This window comes from Triplophysa rosa, linkage group LG1 (assembly GCF_024868665.1).
Source record: "Triplophysa rosa linkage group LG1, Trosa_1v2, whole genome shotgun sequence".
Lineage (NCBI taxonomy): Eukaryota > Metazoa > Chordata > Actinopteri > Cypriniformes > Nemacheilidae > Triplophysa > Triplophysa rosa.
The window spans coordinates 29,018,517-29,042,528 of record NC_079890.1 but is presented as its reverse complement, the minus strand read 5'-3'; the positions used below and the strand labels follow the sequence as shown (position 1 = coordinate 29,042,528).

Below are 24,012 nucleotides of genomic sequence, written 5' to 3'. Positions count from 1 at the left end.
CAGACTGGCCAGAGTGTGAGAGCTCCCAGATGGCCCAAAGCACCGTGGCTGGCAGAGATAATCCCTCTGTTATATGCCCAACCGTGGCGCCTCCCCCTCCGCACAGACCTATTGTCTCAGGTGAAATGGGAAATTTATCACCCACACCCAGACAGGGTGGCTCTCTGGGCCTGGCCCGTGAGAGGACAAACTGCCAGGGCCATTTCTACACGGTCCTTATATGGTTGTAAGTGGCAAGTGTTTGAAGGGTAGTGTGATGGGCGCGGTCTCACATGATATCAGTGCTCAATTCCTGATATATTGTGTTTATTACAGGACATTATGGATAAAGGCAGCCCCTCCTTGTTACATTCTTTAACCTTCTGTTTACACATTGTAATAAGGAACAGCTTGAAACATACCTGTTCCGGTATCTAACCAATAACTGTCTGTCTGTCTAAAACAAAACAAAACAAAACAATTTTTTCATTCTCTCCTTTGCTTACTCCAGGCCGGCCATGCACATTCCTGCCTGGGTCTTATATATGTGTTGCTGGGTTAATTACATGTGTGTGCCTCATACATGTTTCCTGTCCTGCATGTGCACGGCAGCTATGTGTGTGCATCAGGGTTGCCAGGAGCATGATTTTGGGACGTGTCGAGCACCGCCCCCTTGGGGATGACCGTCTTTTTCTGGCTTACAGAACCTCACTGTGAGTGTATTGGGCAATCTGGGAGCTGTCCATGTCTCTCCCATAGGTGTATCTCGAACACGAGATGATGAAAGAGAACAAAAGGTTACTCTTGTAACCCCGGTTCTCTGAAACATTGAGTGGAGAGATCCACCAGCTTTGTCCCGCTTGCTGCACCAGAAGCGAATATACTTACTGGAGAACAGCAGCGCAGGCAGACCTTATATGCTCTCAGGTAAGGGGGTAGGGCCTTACCTGGCATTGGCTGCGTGCTTCTGTCTGTCTAGCCAGACTTGGTTCAATTGGATGCATCTGCAGAGGTCAGGTACGGATGCCCTTCCCATAGGTGGATCTTTCCACTCTATGTTTCAGAGAACCGGGGTTACGAGAGCAACCTATTGTTTTGTTTTGCTTAATGAATGGAACCATAGTGAGCAGTTGTGTGTATGGATGTGGCAATATTGTGTTTGTCTTGATTTTTGAATGTGATTTAGATCACAGTGGTTTTCTGTTATAATGAGTGAGTGCCATTGAATGAATGGTAAAAAAGTGTTTTTATGTATTCGCGTGTGTCTTGTATCACTAACAAGGGTGTGGCCATGGGTGAAATGGCTATTCACGTTGTTTCACGGGTTATAGACTGTTGTTGTGTGTCAGAACATGAGGAAACAGGCAGTCTAGATGCACACTGATGTCAGGACTGTTTGCTCTTATCACTTATCTCCTCTGCAGGTTTTGAAGGCTGCTCCATGGTGCCCTCCATCTACCCTCTCGAGACCCTCCACAACTCCCTGTCGCTGAAACAGGTGAATGAGTTCCTGACGGCCATGTGTGAGAATGCAGAGGATTCCCATACTAGGACAACCAGAGGTGATGCCTTCAGCACCATAATCATCCACCATCCAGTCACATCAAAACCCTTATGCCTTTCAAAAGCTGGATGACTTTGAAATGCAAATTTCATGAATATCCAGTAGGATGAATGTAATAAAATGGCAGTACTTTTTGAAACACATTATCTAAATAGAGATGAGTTTCAGCATGATGTATAATATATACAGTATATACATTAGAGCTGTAATCGGGCCTTAAAAGTTAGGCCCGACAGGGTCCGAGCCCGACAGTATTCGGCCCGAGCCCGACAAGTACATTTTGATTGACAGCTTTTTAAAAGCCCGAACCCGTTTACAGCCCGACATTAGGCTATTCAAATGTGCGCACGCACACAGCTTTTGTCAAGAATGCGTCATTTATACATGTTTTAACATAATTTATTAATGACTAACGTAGGCTATAGGCCACTTGGAAGTTGGAACAAAGAAATAAAATAAGTCCTCTGTAACATCGTAACATCTCACATATCCCACTGGCTCATTATGCACATGGTCAAAACTTTTCCTCACCTCAGACTTTGCTTTAGTTGCTGGTGCAACCAAAACGTAATCGCCAGAGGCAAGCCTCCATTTCACCTCCTCAGCATCCATTTTCGCATCTTTCTCGTGCTAATCGGAACGCATCACATGACTGCTCATTTACCTCGCAAGCCCGAGCCCGGCCCGAGCCCGTGTAAAATGATAGAAATTAAGCCCGAACCCGACCGAAACCGTCTGGTTCGGGCAAAGATCTTCAGCTCTAATATACATAGTCATAGTCAAAAGTTATTTCACAATACATACTATATATTGTTTGATAGTTTGTTTGATTTAAAGGATATTTCACAGTGTGTTCTTTAGAAGAAAGTCATGCAGAGTTGGAATGACACAATGATGAGTTCATGATGAAAGAATTTACATTTTTAGGATTAGTTATAAATAGAGGGACATCGCATAAACCATGCAAGGTAGAGTCTTTTGGAATGCTTTCAGTTCATGTAATACTGTGTGTGCTCATCTCCAAATTTACAGCTCTCTCAGCCATGTTTGATTCCCAAATCCAACCTTCAGTGGACTCATACATTCCTCAGAGAGTGCTGACTTCATCTGTTTCACTGCGCCAGCGCTCTGATAGGCCACCGTGGTGTAAGTATCGCTGCAACTTCACTTGCTTTCTTTGTACCACGTGTTACAAGTTTCACAAACTGCTCATGTACCCTGATGTGTGTGTGTATTTCTCCATACAGACAGCAGTGGTCCTTCCAGTACAGTGTCTAGCGCCGGTCCCTCATCTCCCACCACGGCCGACACCTCCCCACGCTTCAGCTTTAGTGAGAAAGTCACCCTCACCCCTCAGAGCAGTGAGGAAATCCATCCGGCCCTGCACAACACCAACCAGTGCGTGTCCTCCACATCTGCACACAGCCTCCACTCTGAGGAAACAAATCCCTCAGCACCATCTCCAATCCTGGAGAGACCCAGTGAGATACCAGTGGACAGAACAGACTTTGCAGGCCAGTGTCTAACAGAGAGCCCATGTTGTGGTGAAGCCGAGGAAGCCCCCGAAGAGTCCAGTCTCCCCTGTTCACACCTGGCAGAAAGCCCACCGATGGAGTCTTTCTGTGGGCTGCCCAGATCCCTACCCGTGCTCCTCGAGCTCAGAGAGAGCAGTTCTGAAGCAGGCTCCAGTGCCCAAACTCCTGTCACCCCTGAAGAGCCAGATGAGTTCTTTGATACCCAGGAAACAGTTGCGGTGTGGAGGGTGAGTCCAGGGGCACTGCCTCACCCCGGCACTCCTCTTGAAGTGGGAGCTCCGCATGTGCCTGAGCCTTGAAGGAGATGAGGAAAATCTTGTCAACCGTGCATCCCTGTAGTGACCTAGCATGCTGTCGCTGTAGTGCGTTGGAGACCTTTATTATTTCTCAAACGAATCCAGTCAAAGGACAAAGTGGGGTTTGCGTACATAAAGAACGTTGTGCAAATGTAAGCCTTGCTTATATACAATCTGTCACCTGTTACCTGACTTGTTACATTTATGTGTGTGATACTGTAGTGGTCATTCAGAGATGTCTGCTGTGTAACTGTTGACCTTTTCTTACTGTTGCAGTTGGCAATAGTGAAATGGCCAGTGATCCAACATAAGCTGGTAGATGCACTGAAGATCCACATTCAAGTTATTATGTTCACATTTTATCTTTCTTATTACTGTGTGCATTTTTCATCATTGGCTAGTCTAAAAAATATTTTTCTAAGGGACTTCGTGTTTGATACAAGCTTATGTTTAGGGAAGGACTTTGACTGCAATAGGCAAGATAAACTCTTGAATAATTTATACAGCTAGATGTATATTAAATAAACGCTAACGGTTTTATTACTATTTGCCAAAGCCTGATACACCACTGTCGTAATTTAATAAGTCATAATAAAATATATGTATAATATACTACATATGTATGTATTTTATAATGAAATGTATGTGGTATATATATTTATGGACTAATAAGCAGCTTGTTTAACAGTGAGACGGCAAATGAATAAACAGTCTCATTTTTTATATTTTAGTTTTTATTTTTGTAACGCATACTGTCACGGTTTTCAAAAATTGAACCTTATTTTTCAAACATTTCTCTTCTGCTTCGTAGCATTCACCTCTAACAGTGACGTACTATTTTTGTACCGTGACCGTCCCTGTTTGAGCAAATGAAAAGTGCAGTATACTGACATTATCGTTGTCCTCTTGTTTTCAGAGCACATTTAATAAGGACAAATGATTTTATTTCATAATGGTCAGAGAAATATGCTGTACTGTTTACTCCATTGATATAGAAAACATTTGTTAGAGAAAAGTCAGTCATTATTTTTGACCTTGATGGTGGACATTGTAGAAGCTGTGGCTAAAGGTTTCAGACTCTGATATTAGTGCAGCATCAGATTCTTGTCATTTTGATCCTACATTTAAACTGTAAGACCTCTAGAATCTAGAGAAGAGCATTTCATTTCCACTCTTTAGCAGTGTGTGAATAATTCTACTTTACTGTGAGTACAGTGAAGTACACTGAACTGACTGAGAACTGTTTCTGTAATAGTTTCATTTGTATTCACTGACATTAAGCGTCTGCCTTGGATAGATTCAGCAGCTCAGATATGTTGTGCTGTTCGGTGCTCTGTATGCAGTCTGTGCAGTCGTAATTAATGGCACTTTGATTTACAGTGTTGACAATAAAAGTGGCTTTGTCTATAGAAAACAATATTTCACTTTTTTGAGCATTTTTGTTTGTTTCTCAGTCTTACTCCCTTGATGTTTATTTGTACAAATATGTTTCTTGACCACAAAACATATCAATAACATCTTTCTTATGGTTATATGTGTACTTGCATATGCATCTATAGCTCTTATTGTTATTCATCCTCACACTCTGGTTTAAAACTGTGAAGGGTTGGCATGACAACAAGCTTCTTATAATCACCTTGAGAGTTTTCATTCTGTCAGCCACAGTTGCCCAAAGAAAACACGTATAGACAGAAAATGCAGCTAGCATTAAACAATTCATCTATAATTTAGTCCCACTAGCAACTATTATGCGATATGTATTTCCACGTGATTTGGTCACAGGACAGTGGGGCATTGTCTGCTGTTGTGCCAAGCAGTGCATTCTGTTTTCTTTAACACAAGAGCATTGTTCACTGCTACTTTTCTCGTGAAGAACAGACATGGCGGGGAGAAAAGACGGGTACTAATAGATAATAGGCATGTGACCCAGACAGTGATGTCATAGTCATGTGAATTCTGCTCACTTTAGAATGCCTGCAACCTGCTGAATCTTAACCTTGCAACAGTGCTGTTATTTTATCAGAACTTTTGTAAGAATGTGTTGAATGATTCTAGAAATGTTTTTTTACTTTGTGCAGGACTGTTGATAAATCTACTGTGCATAGTTAAAGAATTGAAAAATCTTTGCTACATAAAAATATTAATATAATTCATTTGAGGCTGCACAGAACAGTGCTTTATTTCAGACTGTATTATATATATTATGTAACCTAATAACATTTTTCATATGTACATATATAAAAAATCTGTTTTTTTAGGCACAGTCGCCTTTAGTTTGCTCACTGAGGACATAAAACATTACATAAGTATTATAAAGAGAGTTATAGAAATAAAACTACTTGACTGTACCAACTTCTACATTGAATCTGATTAAAATGACATCTGTTCTAAGTAATAAATGAATATACATTAATTTTACTTTTATTTGGTCAAATTTTTTCTAGTTAATGAAGCTCTATTCTCAGCATTTAGTGATTGACCACTGACTCACAGATCAAGTATTTGTTTTCCATTAACATTATTTATTAGTGTTTATCAGGTTTACCTACAACATATCCGAAGACACTCATTTAGCTTAAAGAAAGATACAGAGTATTGCACATAAAAAAGAAAGCAAAAATGAAATCAAATTTAACAGAAATCAAAGGACATCATTTTACAACACAGCTTTACAAGCTGGAAATGATAGCGCAGCCTGCTAATATGTGCCTTCCAGTACAATTAAGACATTTAGCATCTAAATATATATGTTTAAAATATTACTTTATTTAATAGAACTATGAACTGTTAGATACAAGTTCCAACTTAAGATTACATGCAGTAGCTAGGCTCAATGGAATGCTATGTTTCAAAATTTGTCGCTATCAAACTCATTGCTCATAACTAACGGGATGTTTTGCAAAGCACATCATGACTAGTTTATTTTTCGTATATTTTTGAAACATTTAGTCTTCAAAAAAATAAAATAAAATCACAAAGACAATTACAAATCTATAAAATGTGATCAGTGATCTAGTCACGTGATCTGGCAGTCTGCAGTCTGGTATTTGTGTGTTAATATGTTTGTTTCATTCTGTGGTACTGTGACGTCACATCTGGGTTTCACCATGTCAGGCAGAACATCTCTGCAGCACAGCCAAATAACCAGAAACTCACAAATTACAGCACTTTAAAAACATCTGAGGCAAACATTAAATGACCGTATTACTTTCCTCGGAGAGTGAAGGACAATGCTGAACCATTTTCAGTATTCTGTAACCTTGTCTAGACATAAATACTGTTTTTCAATAGTAAGATAAAGATCTTTTAAAGTAAAGTTTAATAAAAAAACAATATTTAAGCATGTGAAATATGAAGAATTAAAAGAATTTTGACTATTTAAAATGAAAACATTTTCATTTTCATCTGCAGCCTTCCTTTGAAAATCAAGGAGTTCATTTTGCCAAGCACTTCGAAGCATAGCAGTACTCAAATGCATGTTCAGCCTTCAACTTATGATAACATCCATGCAGTGCATACAGTACTCTTTACAGAGAGTAATCAAACTTAAGCCTTGCATACACACTATTGAAAGTGAACAAATCTGTTATTCTGAGTGAATCAGGACAACATGTTTCTTGTACATCATTGCAAATCGACAAAAGCAACAAACACACAAAAATATAAAAAGTATGAGTTGTGCCTAATTGTTTGAATATTTGGATAAGAATAGGTTTCAAAAAGGATTTAGGGTAAAGATGAGCTTTCCATTCTTCACTTGCATGGAGTAGGTTTAAGTGCATTATTCACACAGTATTTCACATCTGACATCTTTCTAATATGTACTGTAACCCTATTCAAAATGTAAACACGGTCAGCCTTTCATACACACATTTCATACTTTCCATTAAGTCAGTAATTCACTGAACACCGTGCATTTCTATTGCCGGCAAATTTGGTTTAAATAATCTCAGTCATCTTGTTTCCATTCTTTTACAGTCATCAACCGTAATCCTCTTACACTTTCTTATATATACATTGTTTTGGAATTGAAACTAGGGAAAATCATTACAGTGCAAATATGATGACATCAGTAATGAAACATCCTTTTAAACTAAAAGAAAAACACTAAAAATTATTTCAAACTCTTGTCAACATACACTTTATACATCATTTAATGACAAAAATAAAATTCGACTCCACTATTTCTTTAGCATGTTGATAATAAACGAACTCGCCTTCTAAACGGATGTTCGTACAACAAAACAAGTCCATCCTTTTGTCTTTTGTTTCTCAGCATTTGGATCTTTATGTTTAATATTATTAATGTTATTGTTGTTGATGTTCTTATCTACTATACAAATGAAATGTATAGCAATTATAATTCATATCATTAATCTCTGAGTGCTGGAATGTAAATTAATTTTATCAAATCATTTAAATAACATGTTCTTCTGCTTTGTTGACTACACCCTTATTTCTGGCACCCATATTTATTGATATCAGTGCTGAAGTATAACCTCAGTTGCCCTTTGCACAGTAGACATCCTAATTTGATGAACAGATATTTATATAACAATGTGTGAGTGCAAGATGTGTTAGTAACTGTAAAATGAGAATGATACATAAACTGATCAGCTAAAAGCAGGAGACTCTCATCCATGTGAGCTGCAGTATTCAGGGACTTTCTGGTGCTTTTGTTTAAAATGAAGTCAAGAGGTATCCTTGTGCTTTAGTTAAATATCATTGTTAACAAGGATATATAACATTGATCTGTTTGTATTGTTGCTCACTTACTCCGCTCAAAATTAAACTGCAGCTTGCAATGAGACCATGTGAAAGTTAAACAATATGAGACCTGAAATCTAAGGGTCAAGAATTCTAGATTCTCATTTGTATGTTTATGTATGTATGCGTGTGTTGTATAACTTAAAGGGAAAAGCCACCCTGAAAAATACACAGAGAAAGGCACATGTTCCTTCTGTTCTCCTGCTCTCACTGCGAAACAACCATCAATGCTTACACTATTGAATTGGGGTTTTGGGACAGTAAATAACATGTGCTGCATTAAAACAAGGGCAGTTAAATATCAAAGGGTTAAAAACCACACTTAAGGCTGTAATGGACCATTTGAGAGTAAAGACGTGAACCTGGGAGCCACGATGAATTTAGAACTCTATTTTGCAGGCTGGGAATGACTCGTCCTGCATCACTACTGTACTGCTGCTGGCCAGGACCATGATGTTCAGCTCCTGTTGTTTCTCATGGGTCTGTTGATACCACTCACGGGTCACTTCAGTGTCATGAGTAGGTATTAACGTCACCTAAAATAAGGACAAAGTAAAACATTTGTACGGTATGCTTTTAATAATACAGTATGGTATAGTCCGTTACTTTTTAACCCTTGTATGGTCTTCATTTACATTACATTTGCATTTATTTGTTCGCCACAAACTTTCTGTTTAACATTCTGTGAAAATATAACCCTCTTAAATATATCTTTAATATTGACTGATTAAAACCATATCAAAGACTGAAGTTATAGTGAAATTAGACTTTAGATTAGAAATTAATCATATTATGAGACTTCAGTCTGGATTTCACAGACAGGGTCACATATGGTTAATTTTTGTAATTTACCAAAATTATGAAAATGTACTATTCGTTTTTTTTTTTAACTACTAAATGGAGAAATCTATGATATGAGTGAAAAAAAACATGTTTGTCCGGAAAAATATTAGCAAACATACTTAGTAAACATTGAAAATACCTGAACACCACACGAGGGTTAAACCTTTTTTTTTAGAAACATTTAAACTAAATCCTATACCGTATACCTGAAACATCAAAAATCCACCCCTGTGGATGTCTACCCCAAAGAGATCATGTCAACAAATACCTGTAGATTGGATCCCCATTGTGCCTTTCCTACAAGCAAGGCATCTAGTACACTTCGGCTTGGCTCTCCATTGCTGGAGTCATTTCCGCTCACTACATAATATGCAGAACGAACACGTTTGAAGAATTCCTGGTCTACATTTTTAGCACTGCAGTGGTTGGGAATGTAGGCCAGATCCACATAGATAGGAGGGCTGGGTGGCACAGCCGCACTGGATTTAGCTGAATTTGAAAATTCACAGACAGTCAGGAAATCATAATCTGTTTAAACTGGCTTATTCAAATATGCATATTCATACCTGCACTGTTCTTAAGACCATTGACAAGCCCTTTACCAGTGTTGTGGCTTGACCTTGAGAGATCGTCCTCCATGTCCTTCTTCTTCCTAGAGGAAGATGGGTCCTTGGACGGGGACCTCTTCCGCCTTGGATCAGACTTCCTAGCCGGAGATGAGGACTTTGTTTTACCTAATTTACGTAAACCCTTTGTTTTGGTGTCTTTCTTGTCTGTCAGGCTTGACAGAGCCTCAGGATCTACCATACACACATCAGGATGAGGGGGATAAGGGGCGGGGTCCATCATCGGTGAGGGGAAGGGATCGTGGCTTGGTGACCTAGATGAGAAATGTTTTCCCCCAAAGGCTCCAGATGATTTATCTACAGGGAGGTAGTCTGCATCCTCCTCAGAATCAAAGTTCCCTTCTGCCCTGACTGACGGACACTCTTCTGATTGGGAATGTAACGGTTCACTGATAGAGGTTGGAGGCGTGTCCTCTCCGCTGGCCCTAACTCCAGCAGCCATGGCTCCAGAGAGATGCTGAGATTCACTTTCTTCGCCATGATAACCGTGAGAGTAGTGAAGAGGTTGTTTTTGAGATCTTGTCTTACCAGCCGGCTGCTGTTGATCAGATCCTTGACTTCTCTGTTCTTCATTGTCCTCATCGCTTGAAAGTTGACAAAAGCTTGGGTTGATAAAGGATGGAGATGTGTCTCCTCTCCTCTGTTTATACTCACTAGATGAATAACCCGGTGAAGCTTTGGATGAGTGCGGACGAACGGCAACATCTGAAGGATAGTCAGAGTCATCGCTGTGTCTGCTTGGGTCGTCTGCATAATAGGAGGATTGGAAAGGTTGGTCTGTAGATGAGAGAGAAAGAGGACGTGCCGGGAGCTCCGACTCAGTTTCTTCTTCTTCTTCATACACATCCTCATGACAGCAATGAGGCAGGGAGATGTTTTGTTGCTGCTGCATCTCCCACTCATTTGGGCTTTGAATTGTTTTGATGTCAAACTCTTGGCTCTTCATTTCTATTTTTGACAGACCTGTTTCCACTTTGACGGTTCCACCAAAGCTCTCCGGTGCACTCACACTAACTTTTGCGGGCCCATTTGTTGTGTCTGGTTTTGAGGGCTCGGGGAAAGAGGAGGTGTATGAGGTTAAAACATTGGGAATGGTGCCTCCCATAGCAGAAGACATGTCCATTGTTAGTTTCTCACTCAAGGAATAGGTGGCATCTTTCTTTTCTGTCAGGGTTGCGAGTGGAGATCTTTGGTATTGCAGTTTGTCCTGTTCAGTTTCATTCATATAATCATCCTCCTCCTCTTCACTACTCTCGGTGTCTTCATAGTATTGTTTTTCAGGGCACTCGTATTGAAGTGTTGATGAAGCCCCAAATAGACCTTCAGGAATGGAGTCTTTCTGTGTGGCCTGAGGGACAGTAGAACTCGGTCCAGTTGCCCCAAATTTAGCTAGTAATCTTGATTCATCATCCCATTCCGGCTTATAAAAGCACTGACTCTGTGGGCCTTGATCTGAAACAGAACTTGTAGAGTTAATCGGGTCTTTCTTATCAACTATACAAGAAGCAGTTTGAGGAGAGAATGGTTTGTTTTCCTCGAAGGGTGATAATGGTGAGAATCTTGCAAGGCTAGAGGTGGATTCAGCTGTTGTGGTGGTGGGCGTCAGCTTCTCTGAAACTTCTAAATATTCATCTTTAACATGCGCACCTGAAGTAGAGAATGACGAGTCTATTACTGGTGAATGTTCATCTTTGAAAGACGAATACTCAAATCCAGTACTAGCTGGAGTTTCTAACTCATCTCCAAACTGCCGGCTAGTAGACAGAGATGCTGATGCTGATGAGGAATGACTGTAGGAAGAAGAAGACGAGTATGCTGTTGCTGACATAGTAGTATAACTAAAACCCACTGCAACAGAGTCATCTGTTTTTTTCTCTACAGCTTCCGGTGTCTTCTGCTTGTCAAACTCTACATCTTTGCTTTCATAGTGATATTTATCCTCAACAGGCTTGCTTGATAAAGGCAAATATGACTGAACATCTTTCTCATATTTTTCTTCAAACTCATCTTTCTCCTCACTGGAGGAATTCTCAAATTTAAAAGACCTTGTAACATGACTTTCAGTAGGCGGGGTATCACCTTTAGCAGTTTGCAATGATTCCTTAGGGTCCTCGTGGCTTGATTCAAATGTTAATGAACTTAGTTTGCCATAAGTGTCAGATCCAAATGTACAGTCATGTGTAACAGTGTCTTTCTTTTCATCCTGGAATTGAGTTGGTACGGTATATGTGATGGTACTCAATGGGCTCTGGGGATCTTTCTCTTGTCTGTCTTTGGCTCCTTTCTCCATCTCATTATCACTTCCATGCTCTCCATACTCATACACATCATCCTCATCATCATCATCATCTTCATCCTCATCCTCCTCATCGTCATCTTCATCCTCTCCATCAGCAAGCATGTTCATGTCTTCAGCCATTGCTTTCTTTGTGCAAAGAGTGGATTGGCCTACCGCAGTGCTTTTAATGCTGTATTCAGAGATGAAGCTGTCATCTGCATAACGGACCGATTGTGTTGCACCACCTGCTGCCATTGCACTTAAATCAGGCTTTTCAAGTTGAACTGAAAATGGATTTTTCTCTGCTGAAATAGAAGAAGAGGTTTTCTCAACAGTCTCCTGTTCAACTGTATTTGTTTTCTCAGAGAACGTTCCTCCAGACATATGCGGTGCCTCAAAGATACTGTGTTTGTCACTATATAAAGCTGGAGATATTTCCTTTTCCTGTGGTGCTTTAAAGTCAGGGGTCTTTCCTGCAGAAGTATCCACAAAATCCCTTTTCTCTGTTGTCTTTACAGCAATGTCTGTATCATCGAATGTGTTGTCTGGTGGCAGATTGGGAGTGTACAAATCTACTGAACTTGATTTACTGTCGTATACATCAGCGTATGTAAAACTCTTTCCAACATATGGTGTATCTTGCCTAACCACTCTCTCAAAATCTCCTTTGAGGCCTTTGTCACACTCAGGGAAGGAATACAAGTTGAAGTGAACGTTCTTATCGCTATCTTTAGAGATCAGTTTTGGGTCATTTATCTCTGAGAACGAAACATCCTGTTTGCCTTGGTCTGCTAATGTGGAATCTAACGTGCTCTGGGGTGCTTTTACACTTGAGTAAGTATCATCCTCAGTTTCACTTTCATCTTCCTCTCCTGAGCTCTGCATCTGGGATTTGTGCTCTTGAGACAAAATTTGTGTATTATCTTTCTTATCGGCTGCTTTACAGGTGTCTTCTTCATCCAGGAAAGTGCTCTCTCTCTCCTCTTTGTATTTAGTTTTCCCACACACTTTATTGCTCTCCTTTTCATAAGAATCATCTTCGCTTTCCTTTTCTTCATACGAGTCGCATATTTTTGCCTTTGTGCTGGAGAATCCCTTTTTGAAAGTGTCCACCTCATCATCAATTATCCTTATAGACTTTTTGTCAGCAGGAACATCCTGAGTCAAATAATTTTGAAATTCAGAACTCTCTTTGTCAAGTTTGTCGTCTTTGTCCCCAGTTAGTAGCTTTTGTGTCTTCTCCTCAGTTGGAGAGTAGCTACTGCTGGTCGGACCTGACGGTGTGGGTGAGGCAAACCTCATAGTGCTGTCATCTGGGCTGACACACCTTTCATCACTCTTTGAGGCAACACTTGTCACTGAAGTGGAAGGCAAATGTGGCGAGAAGGACAAACTATGGTCAAATGTGGCTAATTTAGGCTCATCCTTGGATAGTAAAACGCTTTCATCTTTTTGTTGTGTGCAAGGAGAAAGAGGTGACGTCGGTGATGGAGCTTTCTCTGGAACTTTTTCCTTGTCTTGGAGCAAGGCAGCAGATGCATAACCCTCATGGAGCTTTCCAAGCGGCACGTCAACATTTGGTGTCTCATCCTCTTCCTCATCCTCTTCATCTTCATAATTTGTTTGAGGGGCCGCCTTCCCACTAGTTTCCAGTTCTGACACAATGGGTTGGCATTCCTCTGAAGGAGGCGATTTAAAACATTTGTCCTCCTCTAGGGAAGAAGTTGGTGAAATAGTTCCTGCTGAGTGAAGGTATTCTTTACCTTGGGTGGCATCTGTCTGAACGGATGGTATGCTATTCACGGTATCCAAGAGTAAAGAACTTTTTCCTGCATCTTCAGTAGGTGGCGCTGTCACGGATGCTATAGACTGGTCTTCAGTAACGGATGTTGGAAATGATGATAATTTGTCATATTCAGTAATCGAGGTGGCTGAAGATATATGCTCTTCTTCAGCCAATGGAGCCGCAACCATATTGGTTGCATAAGCCGACAGCACTGGCTCTTGGTCTATTGCAAACCCTTTTGAGGATAACTCAGAAGCAACAGATATGGTTGGTGGTTTCATACCATGGACGCTGTCAAAAGTCCCCAGTTCATCAGGAACAGAGATGTCATAGGAGCTGACGTCATATGGGATACGCTCTTCTGTCTCCTCGTTGATCTCCTCATCTGAGAGAGTTTGCTCCGTCTCAGAGTAACCTGGAATGGTCTCATCTTGGATGAAAGAAACATGCTCTGCAGCGCCCACAGGTTTGGCAGATTTCACCTCACTCTGCTTCATCTCCCAATCCTTTTCCAGTTTCTCCTTCTTGGCTTCATCTGATTTGTACTTGAGCTCCTCCTCGTGAACTATATCTTCTGCTTCCTCTAGCTCTGCTTTCTCAATCACATCCTCATCCTCTTCACTCTCACTTTTTTTGGGTTTCACTTCAAATTCCTTTTCTTCTTCTTTGGCCTTTTCTTGCCATTTTGTATCATCCAGCCTCTCCACGGAGTCAGACGTTTTAGCACTTTTTAGTTTTGTGGTATATTCATCTTCTATGTCATCTTCTGTACCGGCACCTTCATCTTCAAATATATCAGTTTTAGAGGTCTTTTCTTCATTTGGTACCCTCTCCTCATGAGGGGATTCTGCCTCAACATCCGTTGCAGTTATTCCATCATCTGGAGATTCAATGTGAGGGACAGCAGCATCAGAAGACTGAAGAGACAAAATGTTGCTTTCTGTGGGTTTGGAAAGCTGCTCTTCCAGTCGCAGGGCTTCAAAATCCTTGGTTAGATCCTCTGGGGAGGACACTATGGACCTGTCACTCTCCTGTTTCTCGACTGAAGCTTGTTTGGCAGCCGGTCTGTTTTCTTGTTCTTTTACGGCTTTAGTTTTTTCTGCTTTAGGTTTTACTTGAACCTTTGCTTTGTTCAAAGTTTTCCTGACCTCAGGGGTGAAAGGCTTTAAGTCAGGTTTAGTGATTTTTCTCAGTTCTGGCTTAGGTTTATCTTTTTTCTTCTCGTCTTTAATTTTCGGTTCTTTTTTAACTAAGTTCTCTTTCTTGACATCTGTCTTTTCTTTCTTTGTTTCTTTCTTTTCTTGATCTTTCTTTTCCTCCAACTTGGCAGCTTTCTCTTTGAAAAGTTTTTTAGGAGATTTGTCCCTCAGCAGTTTCTTTTTCTCTTGTTTTTCAGGTGACAGCGTCTTGGGTTTCAGTGTTTTTGGTGCTTTAACACTCTCTTTAATTTTCTTCTCTTTCTTTTCCACTTTGTTTTCCATTACTGAGTCACTCTTTGACTCAATGTCTTCATTTGCCTCTTTCTTGCTTGCTTTTGTAGTGGAAGACATTTTAGGGGAGGATTTAAGACTTTCTTTGCTACCTGTTCTCAGCTTCATCTTAGTTTGTTTGATGAGTGGAGGTGGAGCTCCAGATTACATGTCCTTCTGAGTGGCTACTGGATATCGCAAGAAATCGAGATGCCTCAGTTTTTCCAGTCCCTCAAATATCTTGTTTTGTGGGGCATTTCCGGGAAACAGTACCCTGACGATCTTTTCAGTTGGACTTGCAGGTACCCAGACGACCAGAGCTGTTACTGATGTGAGGTAAGGAACAGAAATCTCACCCTCTTTGCCATTGGCCAGAACAATACCAGTCTTTGCTTTACTGTTACCAGCCCACTTTTGCATGAAGAATTGCATTTCTTTACTGTCCTTGAGTGGATTTAGAACATACATATCTAATTTGCCAACACCCAGTTTGTGAAAGAGTGTTAAAGGCTCAATTGTGTTGCTCACAACTCTATACAGAGGTTCAGGTTTGATGCCCAGTTTCTGAAGGTATTGCAATGTGAGAGAGGCCTCCTCAATGCTTCTCTTTGCTTTCAGTGTGGTATCCGGCGTCTTTAGCTTCTCAGGAACATTTAAGAACACAACACCAAGTTCTGGTGAGATCAGGTTTTTCATCCATTCTCCATAGGCATTTGATTCATGCGTCTTCTCTTCTTCCTGCTCTGCTATTTTTCTCTGTAACAGTCCATTGATGCCAGTGAGATTATCTGCTCCTATATGGGTGAGGAGAACAGAATCGATCCTGTCCAAATGTCGGACCAGCTTCCAGAAGCAAGACTTCCTGTCAGATCCACCATCGATCAAAATATTAAATCCATTGACGGCAAACAAAGCAGAGTCTCCCCGCCCTCCAGGAAAGATGTAGCAGCACGGCTTGGATAATTTGAGGAACCCTCCTGAGGTTGGTGCTTCCAGAAGCTCAAAAGGAGAGAGAACGTCCACCGTCTCAGAGACATAATCTGTGAACTCGGTCACGCCTTCCATCTCAGCCAGCACAGGCTCAGGGTTCACTTTGTACACCAGTAGGTTCTGCTCCTCTACGCACCCTAGGGAGCTCCAGCCCCCCTCTCCTTTACAGGACACAGTCAAACAGGCTTTCTGAGTTGTAGATGACTGGTTTAGGAGATCTTTAATCTATGAGGAAATAAAAATGTCCTTATAAATAAAAAAGTGTCAGTAAAAATGCAATGCTTATTTTTTGGGGGATCTGTAAAAGTGCAATATGCACTTACCCTACGACTTGAGATGATGTCAGAGAACTGTTTCCAGCCAAAAACTCCACTTTTCAGGATAATGTCACCACCCTGTTCAGTACTCTGTCCACTAAAGATCAACAACTTGTGCCCTGCTGAGTCACAGAGTAGTGTTCTGATCTACAATGAAATAGAAGAGAGTGCATTTATAATTGTAGTTGACATAATTACTGTAATTATTCTAAAATGTAATATTAGAATAATGTCTATTACATACATTGCTGTTACATGCAAATAAAAAAGAAAAAACACCTCTATGTTAATATTCTCCTCAGACGGGTTCACTAATACGACAGTCTCGAGAATATCACTCCTGTAATGCAAAAGCCTTTGTCCTAAAAAAGATAAGAATAGTTAAAAGACTAAAAATTATGCACATAAATATGACCAGATGCATGTCTAACTTTCCATCCTTGTTATACAACTCCTATTTTCCTAATTCTACACACTTTTATTGACAATACAAGTCATTAAAGAATATTGTTCCTTAACTTGAGAATAATTAGATAGGGTTACTTGCACCATATTTGGGATGATGAATTCCCTGCCTCTTTGCATTGCATTTGTTTTATCACAATTTTTGTCTTTTCCTGTTGCTGTGCAAGAGATTACTAATCCTGTGAACGCTGGATTTGAATTCCATGCAATCAAAACAATATTGCAAAGCTCCTGCAAGCAAATATATTGGCTGTTGCCATGGGGACAGTGAGCTGGCGATTGCCGCCAGCCGCGTTACACTGACCCAGTCTTGATGCTGTGCGACGCATTGCAGCATTTCTGAAAAGAGTGAAAAAATCCCCTCGCTTAAAATATAAATGCGAGCAGTGCACAGTAGAAACATACAAACCAACTCATGACCCAGTGGATTATTCGGCTATATTAGGAAAACATCTCTCATTGGCTGTTTAAATTGCTTCAGATCTTTCTTTAGGGGTTTCTATAGAGGAGCATTTTCACAGCAGTGAGAAAGGAACAAGGGGATTGAGAATTCAATAGCAGATGCTCCCACACTCTCAGCATCTTAACATACGGTACGTGTGATCAGTGTGAAAAAGCATTTTTACAATTCATAAAAATATTTTTTAAATTTAATATTTGAAAATATGATAAATTGCTGGGGAAGAATGAAAATGCAAGATGATGAGACAGTAGCTTACTGACAGAAACATCTAACATATGGTGGTTATTAGCTGAGAAGTCTTCAAGATTAAATAAAGAACTCCTGATGGAAGCAATGAACTAAAAACAATGCTAACCCAGTTCAACCACAAACACTTGGTGGGAATCCAGAGAAGCCTGCTGATTTTATTTATTTAAATCTGATTCACTATACGATAATTTGTATTCTTTTTGTTTAGAGTAGTTATTAAGTCTGTAATATATTATATCTTTTAGTCAATTTTTCTCTTTGAAAACCTTTTTTATCTCATCCAGTGTTTATATGTGTTTATTTTGTCTTAACTGAAATGAGAAAGAAAAACATACTGTACTATTAGGTCAATACACACTCACATGGTTAATTAAGGTGATCTCATTTTTTCATGTAAAATAAAATATTGCAATACTGCAAATGTTTTTCAAACTATTTACTGTATATGATTAGGCTATTTAAAACTGGAAAGCTTTAAGAGAAAAGAAGCTGCTTGTTATATTTCATTCTAAATAAATCTGGCCCTTTATGTGTTGAGTTTGACCCTCCAGGAAGCTGACATCATTTTGACATCCCAACAGTGGAACATTCTGACATCCTTTCCTTCTGAACCAAAAGTGGGATTAATATTTGTGTACAGTTACAAGAAGCTTTGGGACAGCTGTCAACATGACCTTCAGATGTGCTTTCACTACGAGAAGGACAAGAGAAAATATTATGAGCAGCTAAATCTGGCTGCATGGTCTCCTGTGACATTGAGCATATGGACAATATGTGTGGCCATATTTCATAAACCTTCATCTACACCTTACTGCCATTATAGCTCTATGACAGTCTAACCTTACTGTCATACACTTTACATTAATCCATAAACATACAAGGAATTGTGTGAGGATGAGATTTGTGAGTTTTACTTAGGTATAGGTTATGTTTTATATGAAAATGTTCTCCTATAGGTAAAACACTAATAGTATGTCTAATGACACAAATAAGCATATTTATTTATTTATATTAACAAAAATCATCCCAGGAAGGACCCATTGATGATTATACAAAAAAACATGCCGAAGCAATCATGAACATTTAGCATAAACATTTAGACTGAGCAAGACAGCCCTATAAACACATACAAGTAAACAGGGGATTTGTGTTTTTCATGGATGTTTACATTTGATTGAATGCTTTTTGACATACATGGAGTATAGAAATGTTTGGCTTTGCTTCAATGCACATTTGCATTTGTGAGGGATAGTTCACCAAAAATGTTGTCATCATTTACTCACCCTCAGGTTGTTCCAAACTAAGGAAGATATATGGAAGAATGTTAGTAACCAAATCTCGTAGGGAAAATAAATACTATGGGAGTCAATGGGGGATGAGATCTGTTTGGTTACTGACATTCTTTCTAAATATCTTCCTTTGTGTTTACAAGAACAAAGAAATTCATACAGGTTTGGAACAACTTGAGGGTGAGTAAATTATGACAGAATTGTAATTTTTGGGTGGAGTGTCCCTTTAAAGAAAAAACTGTTGTTGCATACGAATTCAGCAAGTTGCTGGCTTGGAGTAAATTTAGTTAAGAATAGATACAATAATCAGGTCACTGCAGTGAACATTAGGGTTGGGAATCATTTTAATTTGATCGATTCCGGTTCCAATTGCGATCCTGCTTATCGATTTGGATTCTTATCGATTCCCAGTTTCGATTCCACAGTTGAAGTAAAACATTTAGATATCAACCTGTATGTTCATTTAGCCACCTGTTTGCAAAAACACTGTTGTGTTACACTGTTGTGTAAATATACACATAGAACCATGTTTTTTCTGATTTATTCAAATTTGTTTTGCCATAGTTGAACTACACACTGCAAAAAATGACTTTCTTACTTAGTCTTTTTTTCTTGTTTTCCAGTGAAAATGTCTACAAATTCTTGAATCAAGATGCATTTTCTTGATGAGCAAAATGACCTAAGAAAATAAGTCTTGTTTTTAGTAAAAAAAATGAAATTTCAGTGAATTTGTTCTTAAAACAAGCAAAAAAATCTGCCAATGGGGTAAGAAAAATAATCTTGAATTAAGGTTGACCTTTTTCTTAGTCACTCAATTCAAGTTTATTTTTCTTACCCCATTGGCAGATTTTTTTGCTTGTTTTAAGCACAAATTCACTGAAATTTCATTTTTTTTACTAAAAACAAGACTTATTTTCTTAGGTCATTTTGCTCATCAAGAAAATGCATCTTGATTCAAGAATTTGTAGACATTTTCACTGGAAAACAAGAAAAAAAGACTAAGTAAGAAAGTCATTTTTTGCAGTGCATCATGGTTAAATTGTGGTACCTATAATGAAACTTTGGTTAATTTGTGGTTCCTGTGCTTTTTAATGCAAATACTATAGTTAAACTATGCTTACTATAGTAAAAATATTGCTAATTTTAAAATATTGTTAATTTAAAAGGGCTTTTATAGAGATATCAGCAGATCACGCAACGCGTGTACTTTTCTGAAAATATGCACACAGAAATTGATAAGAGGAATTCAAATTTTAATCTCAAGTATCCGATTCCTATTCCTTTTGTTTCCGATCCGATTCCTAGCCTTTTGATTTCGATTCCAAATTGGAATTGATTTTCGATTCCCAACCCTAGTGAACATATGCTCTGCTTGTAGGAAAGTTAGGAAATTTTGTTATTTAAGGGCTAAAAAGGGCTAAAAACAATACATTCCTCAAAAATAACATGAAAAAATATTTTTTAAAAGGTAATTAATTTCAGGGAATCATACAACATAGATGCTTTGATGTATTTAAATCATGTGCATGGATATTTAGTAGCTCAGCAGATGGTGTCTAAAATTAGCAAATTGAGTATCACTAAGTCACCCGAGAATGTAAAACACTGACAAATGTGGTCAGATGTATTTCACACTTGTTGAGACTAACTTGGCATAGTCTAAGATTTGATGACATTCGCAGGAAGACCTTTAATCTATGCATTTTAATCTTCACAAGCAATTTTGGCCTTTGGGATTAAATTATATGATACCCAAAATTCTGCCAACCGACAGATGTTTTTTTGTGGAAAAAAATGTGTGGGGTTGACTGCCTCACAGGCTTAAACTGCTTCAAGTCTTTCTTAAAGGGATAGTTCATCCAAAAATGAAAAATCTGGTAGAAGATAGAATGAGATAACATTGGCTCAATGATATGTAATACTTTTCTTGTATGATCTGTTCAAGGATTTGTGATGGACTGGAAATATAATTGCTTGCACCAACTAACAATCTTTTTTTTTGTAATAATGATGTGTTGCAGTGTTGGCATTCAGCCCTTAGATGATATAATCACATTTACACCTCATTTTTGCCATGAGTGAGAAATGAGCCATGCAAGTATAGTTTCAGCCGTCAGAATCAAGTGCCATTACAGTTTTATTCAGTGTGATTTTAGAATTTTAACTGCTTGCACATAAAGGCATGTGTCAATGTTACAATATAAGTTGAAGCCTGTTCTGAATAACAGTTAGTGAGTTAAAAGGCAGATATTAAGAAAGACTTGAAGCAGAAGGCAGATATTAAAGGGATAGTTCATCCAAAAATGAAAAATCTGTCATCATTCACTCACCCTCAGGTTGTTTCAAACCTGTATACATTTCTTTGTTCAATGTTAGCAATTTTCAGTTGTGACATCATCCCTTACCATAGTAGGAAAAACATCTTTTTTGTTCTGTTGAACAAAGAATTTAGGAAAACAAAGAGTTCGGGGGCACCTTAGACTACCATTTAATTCTTCCTACTATGGTAGTCAATGATGTCCCAGAAATGAAAATTGCTAACATTCTTCCAAATATCTTTCTTTGTGTTCATTTGAACAAAGTAATTTATACAGGTATGAAATGACATGAGCGTGAGTAAATGATGACAGAATTTTTTCTTTCATTTTTGGATGAACTATCCCTTTAATATCTGCCTTCTGCTTCAAGTCTTTCTTAATATCTGCCTTTTAACTCACTAACTGTTATTCAGAACAGGCTTCTTCTTATATTGTAACATTGACACATGCCTTTTTGTGCAAGCAGTTAAAATTCTTTTATCACACTGAATAAAACTGTAATGGCACTTGATTCTGACGGCTGAAACTATACTTGCATGGCTCATTTCTCACTCATGGCAAAAATGAGGTGTAAATGTGATTATATCATCTAAGGGCTGAATGCCAACACTGCAACACATCATTATTACAAAAAATCATTGTTAGTTGGAGCGAGCAATTATATTTCCAGTCCATCACAAATCCTTGAACAGATCGTACAAGAAAAGTATTACATATCATTGAGCCAATGTTATCTCATTCTATCTTTTCCCTGTCCCCGACCACAGTTCAGCTGCCTTTAAAACACGCTGTGTGTGACAGGAACAGAAACAGAGAGAGAGGAGGTGCGTCCCACTTTTTAAACAGTTATCTAATGGTAGTGATTTAGTTAGCAGTAGACTTCTGTATTTAATCTTATTAAAGCTTCTCAAATGTATCAGCACTGAAATTCCAACCTGTGAAACCACTGTAACAAGTTTATGTCAATCTAATTGTTTGGTAACAAGTAGGGTCATACTGAGAAAAAAAACATTTTATAGCAAAGACAAGGGTATAGCTCTCATTTATATGTATGTGCTACGGTGGTGTAATGGACCCATTATGCTATGAACAGCTGGCCTGCATGAATACGGAGAATGGGTACAGTTTATACAAATGCCTCATTTAAATGCAGTAAATTACAGAAAGGAATAAACAAAACACAGAGGGGCACCAGTACCTTAATTGTCCATTTTATAACTTGTTAAAACATGCTTGTGCAGAGCTTCAAGAGACAACATTATACAGAAATAAATTGTATTCATAATTACATAAATAACCAATGACAAAAATGTTATGCATTGGTCTTCTTACAAAAACACCTTGACATAAACTGGTGAAAAGGACAAGCAAGGAAGTGATTACATCAAAACCAACAGTTAAGTCACAGGGTGGTGCTGAAGCAAACCCTCCTCCTCTCCATCAATACAGCTGACCTTATCAAAGCAAATATGTCCAGGCCATCTTTACAGCGTTCCACATAAAGTAAACATCTTAACTAGTAAATATATTTCAATCAATGACATTCTCAAAACAAGCATTACAAAGAAAGATGACCAAAGATTGGTTATGTCTCAGTCCAATTGAAATACTGTATGTCAAAGATAAATCCCGAAGTCCAGGCGCTCACACCATTTGCATAATCATTTGGGATATATGAGCATCCCTCAAAATGCAACGCTTACATTTTATAGTGTACACGACATAAGATATCTAAAAAACGCATCTATGAGATTTATGTATGGCCTGTGAAATTTCAGTTTTTCTTCATCTCAAAGACGGATGCGTATGCGACACGTGCACAGCTTCCTGCATCCCATAATAATCAAAGAGTCACAATTAAGATCTGGGTCACATTGTTATTTCAATATGACCAATTTCACCAAATTCAATGCCCATTACTGACAACACGCCTAGACTGATACATGAGATATGTAAGGGATAAAATAAGCAAATATGTATGTCCACTGAAACTACCTAAAATAACAATAAAATAGCAAAAGTATGAAAATAAACTAAACATTGTTCTCGGTCGGAGATATTTCCTCATCACCTTGATATGTAAATCTTGTTTCTTGATTTTCCGATCGATCATACATTGTCCACTACTTACAAAAATGAATGCAAACGAACATTTTAAACGACACAGTCTTCACGAAAGACAGATGACTACCTTTATGGAAGCCAGAAGGCGATACCAAGACAACCAATGTTAGAGGTTAACACAGGACTAGACGATCATTACTGCATCTCTGATGAGTGCATAACCTCGGTTAGAGAGAAAGATATTTGAACCATATGCCAATAAACAAACATTTAAAAATATTAATGACGGATCCGACGTACCGTTGCTGATGCTGAGCTGTGCGTATCGGGTATCGAGCAGACTGAGAGCGCGCACACAGACAAACTGAACGCGCGCTGGAGAAAGTAGGTGTGGCCTGTGAGCTTGTGTTCACAGACGTACCACTAATAGGAATGACTCGAGAAAAAACGAGAAATGTGCAAGAATGTGCTCACCTTCCATGGATTGCCAATTCTATATTCTATCTAGAATATATACATAAAGTAAAATACTAGTTGTAAATACAGCGGGGAAAACGTTTTTATTATGTTCATAAAGAGATTTTCACATCCATAACCCAGTCCAACACTTATCTGTTTAGCACAATTAAATAGCATCATAAAATATTTGTAAAAAAATATGTAACTGTTAAGCATGAACATAAACAATTCTATATTTCACTGCCTCCCTAAATG

General features: G+C 38.7%; 2 protein-coding genes across 9 annotated transcripts in view; one reads left to right on the top strand and one right to left on the bottom strand.

Annotated features, from left to right (window-relative positions):
* Nucleotides 1-5,683, top strand: part of ppip5k1a (diphosphoinositol pentakisphosphate kinase 1a) — a 31,839-nt gene extending 26,156 nt beyond the window's left edge. For 2 of the 8 annotated variants that reach the window (XM_057358660.1, XM_057358533.1), the window contains 3 exons: nucleotides 1,404-1,541; nucleotides 2,576-2,689; nucleotides 2,791-5,682. In XM_057358660.1, the coding sequence (XP_057214643.1) occupies nucleotides 1,404-1,541; nucleotides 2,576-2,689; nucleotides 2,791-3,377 (839 nt within the window). In that variant the 3' untranslated portion in view covers nucleotides 3,378-5,682. Of the gene's footprint in view, nucleotides 1-1,403; nucleotides 1,542-2,575; nucleotides 2,690-2,790 lie in introns of those variants that run through there. The other 6 variants (XM_057358831.1, XM_057358746.1, XR_008964810.1 and 3 more) reach the window with 4 other exon arrangements.
* A 594-nt stretch (nucleotides 5,684-6,277) lies between these two features.
* On the bottom strand, nucleotides 6,278-23,678 carry map1aa (microtubule-associated protein 1Aa). The gene is given in 6 exon segments (XM_057332281.1): nucleotides 6,278-8,677; nucleotides 9,253-9,473; nucleotides 9,551-16,358; nucleotides 16,457-16,597; nucleotides 16,730-16,812; nucleotides 23,599-23,678. Coding segments are annotated over 3 exon segments (7,035 nt in total). The 5' UTR covers nucleotides 16,209-16,358; nucleotides 16,457-16,597; nucleotides 16,730-16,812; nucleotides 23,599-23,678; the 3' UTR covers nucleotides 6,278-8,521.
* Between the last annotated feature and the right edge of the window lie 334 nt (nucleotides 23,679-24,012).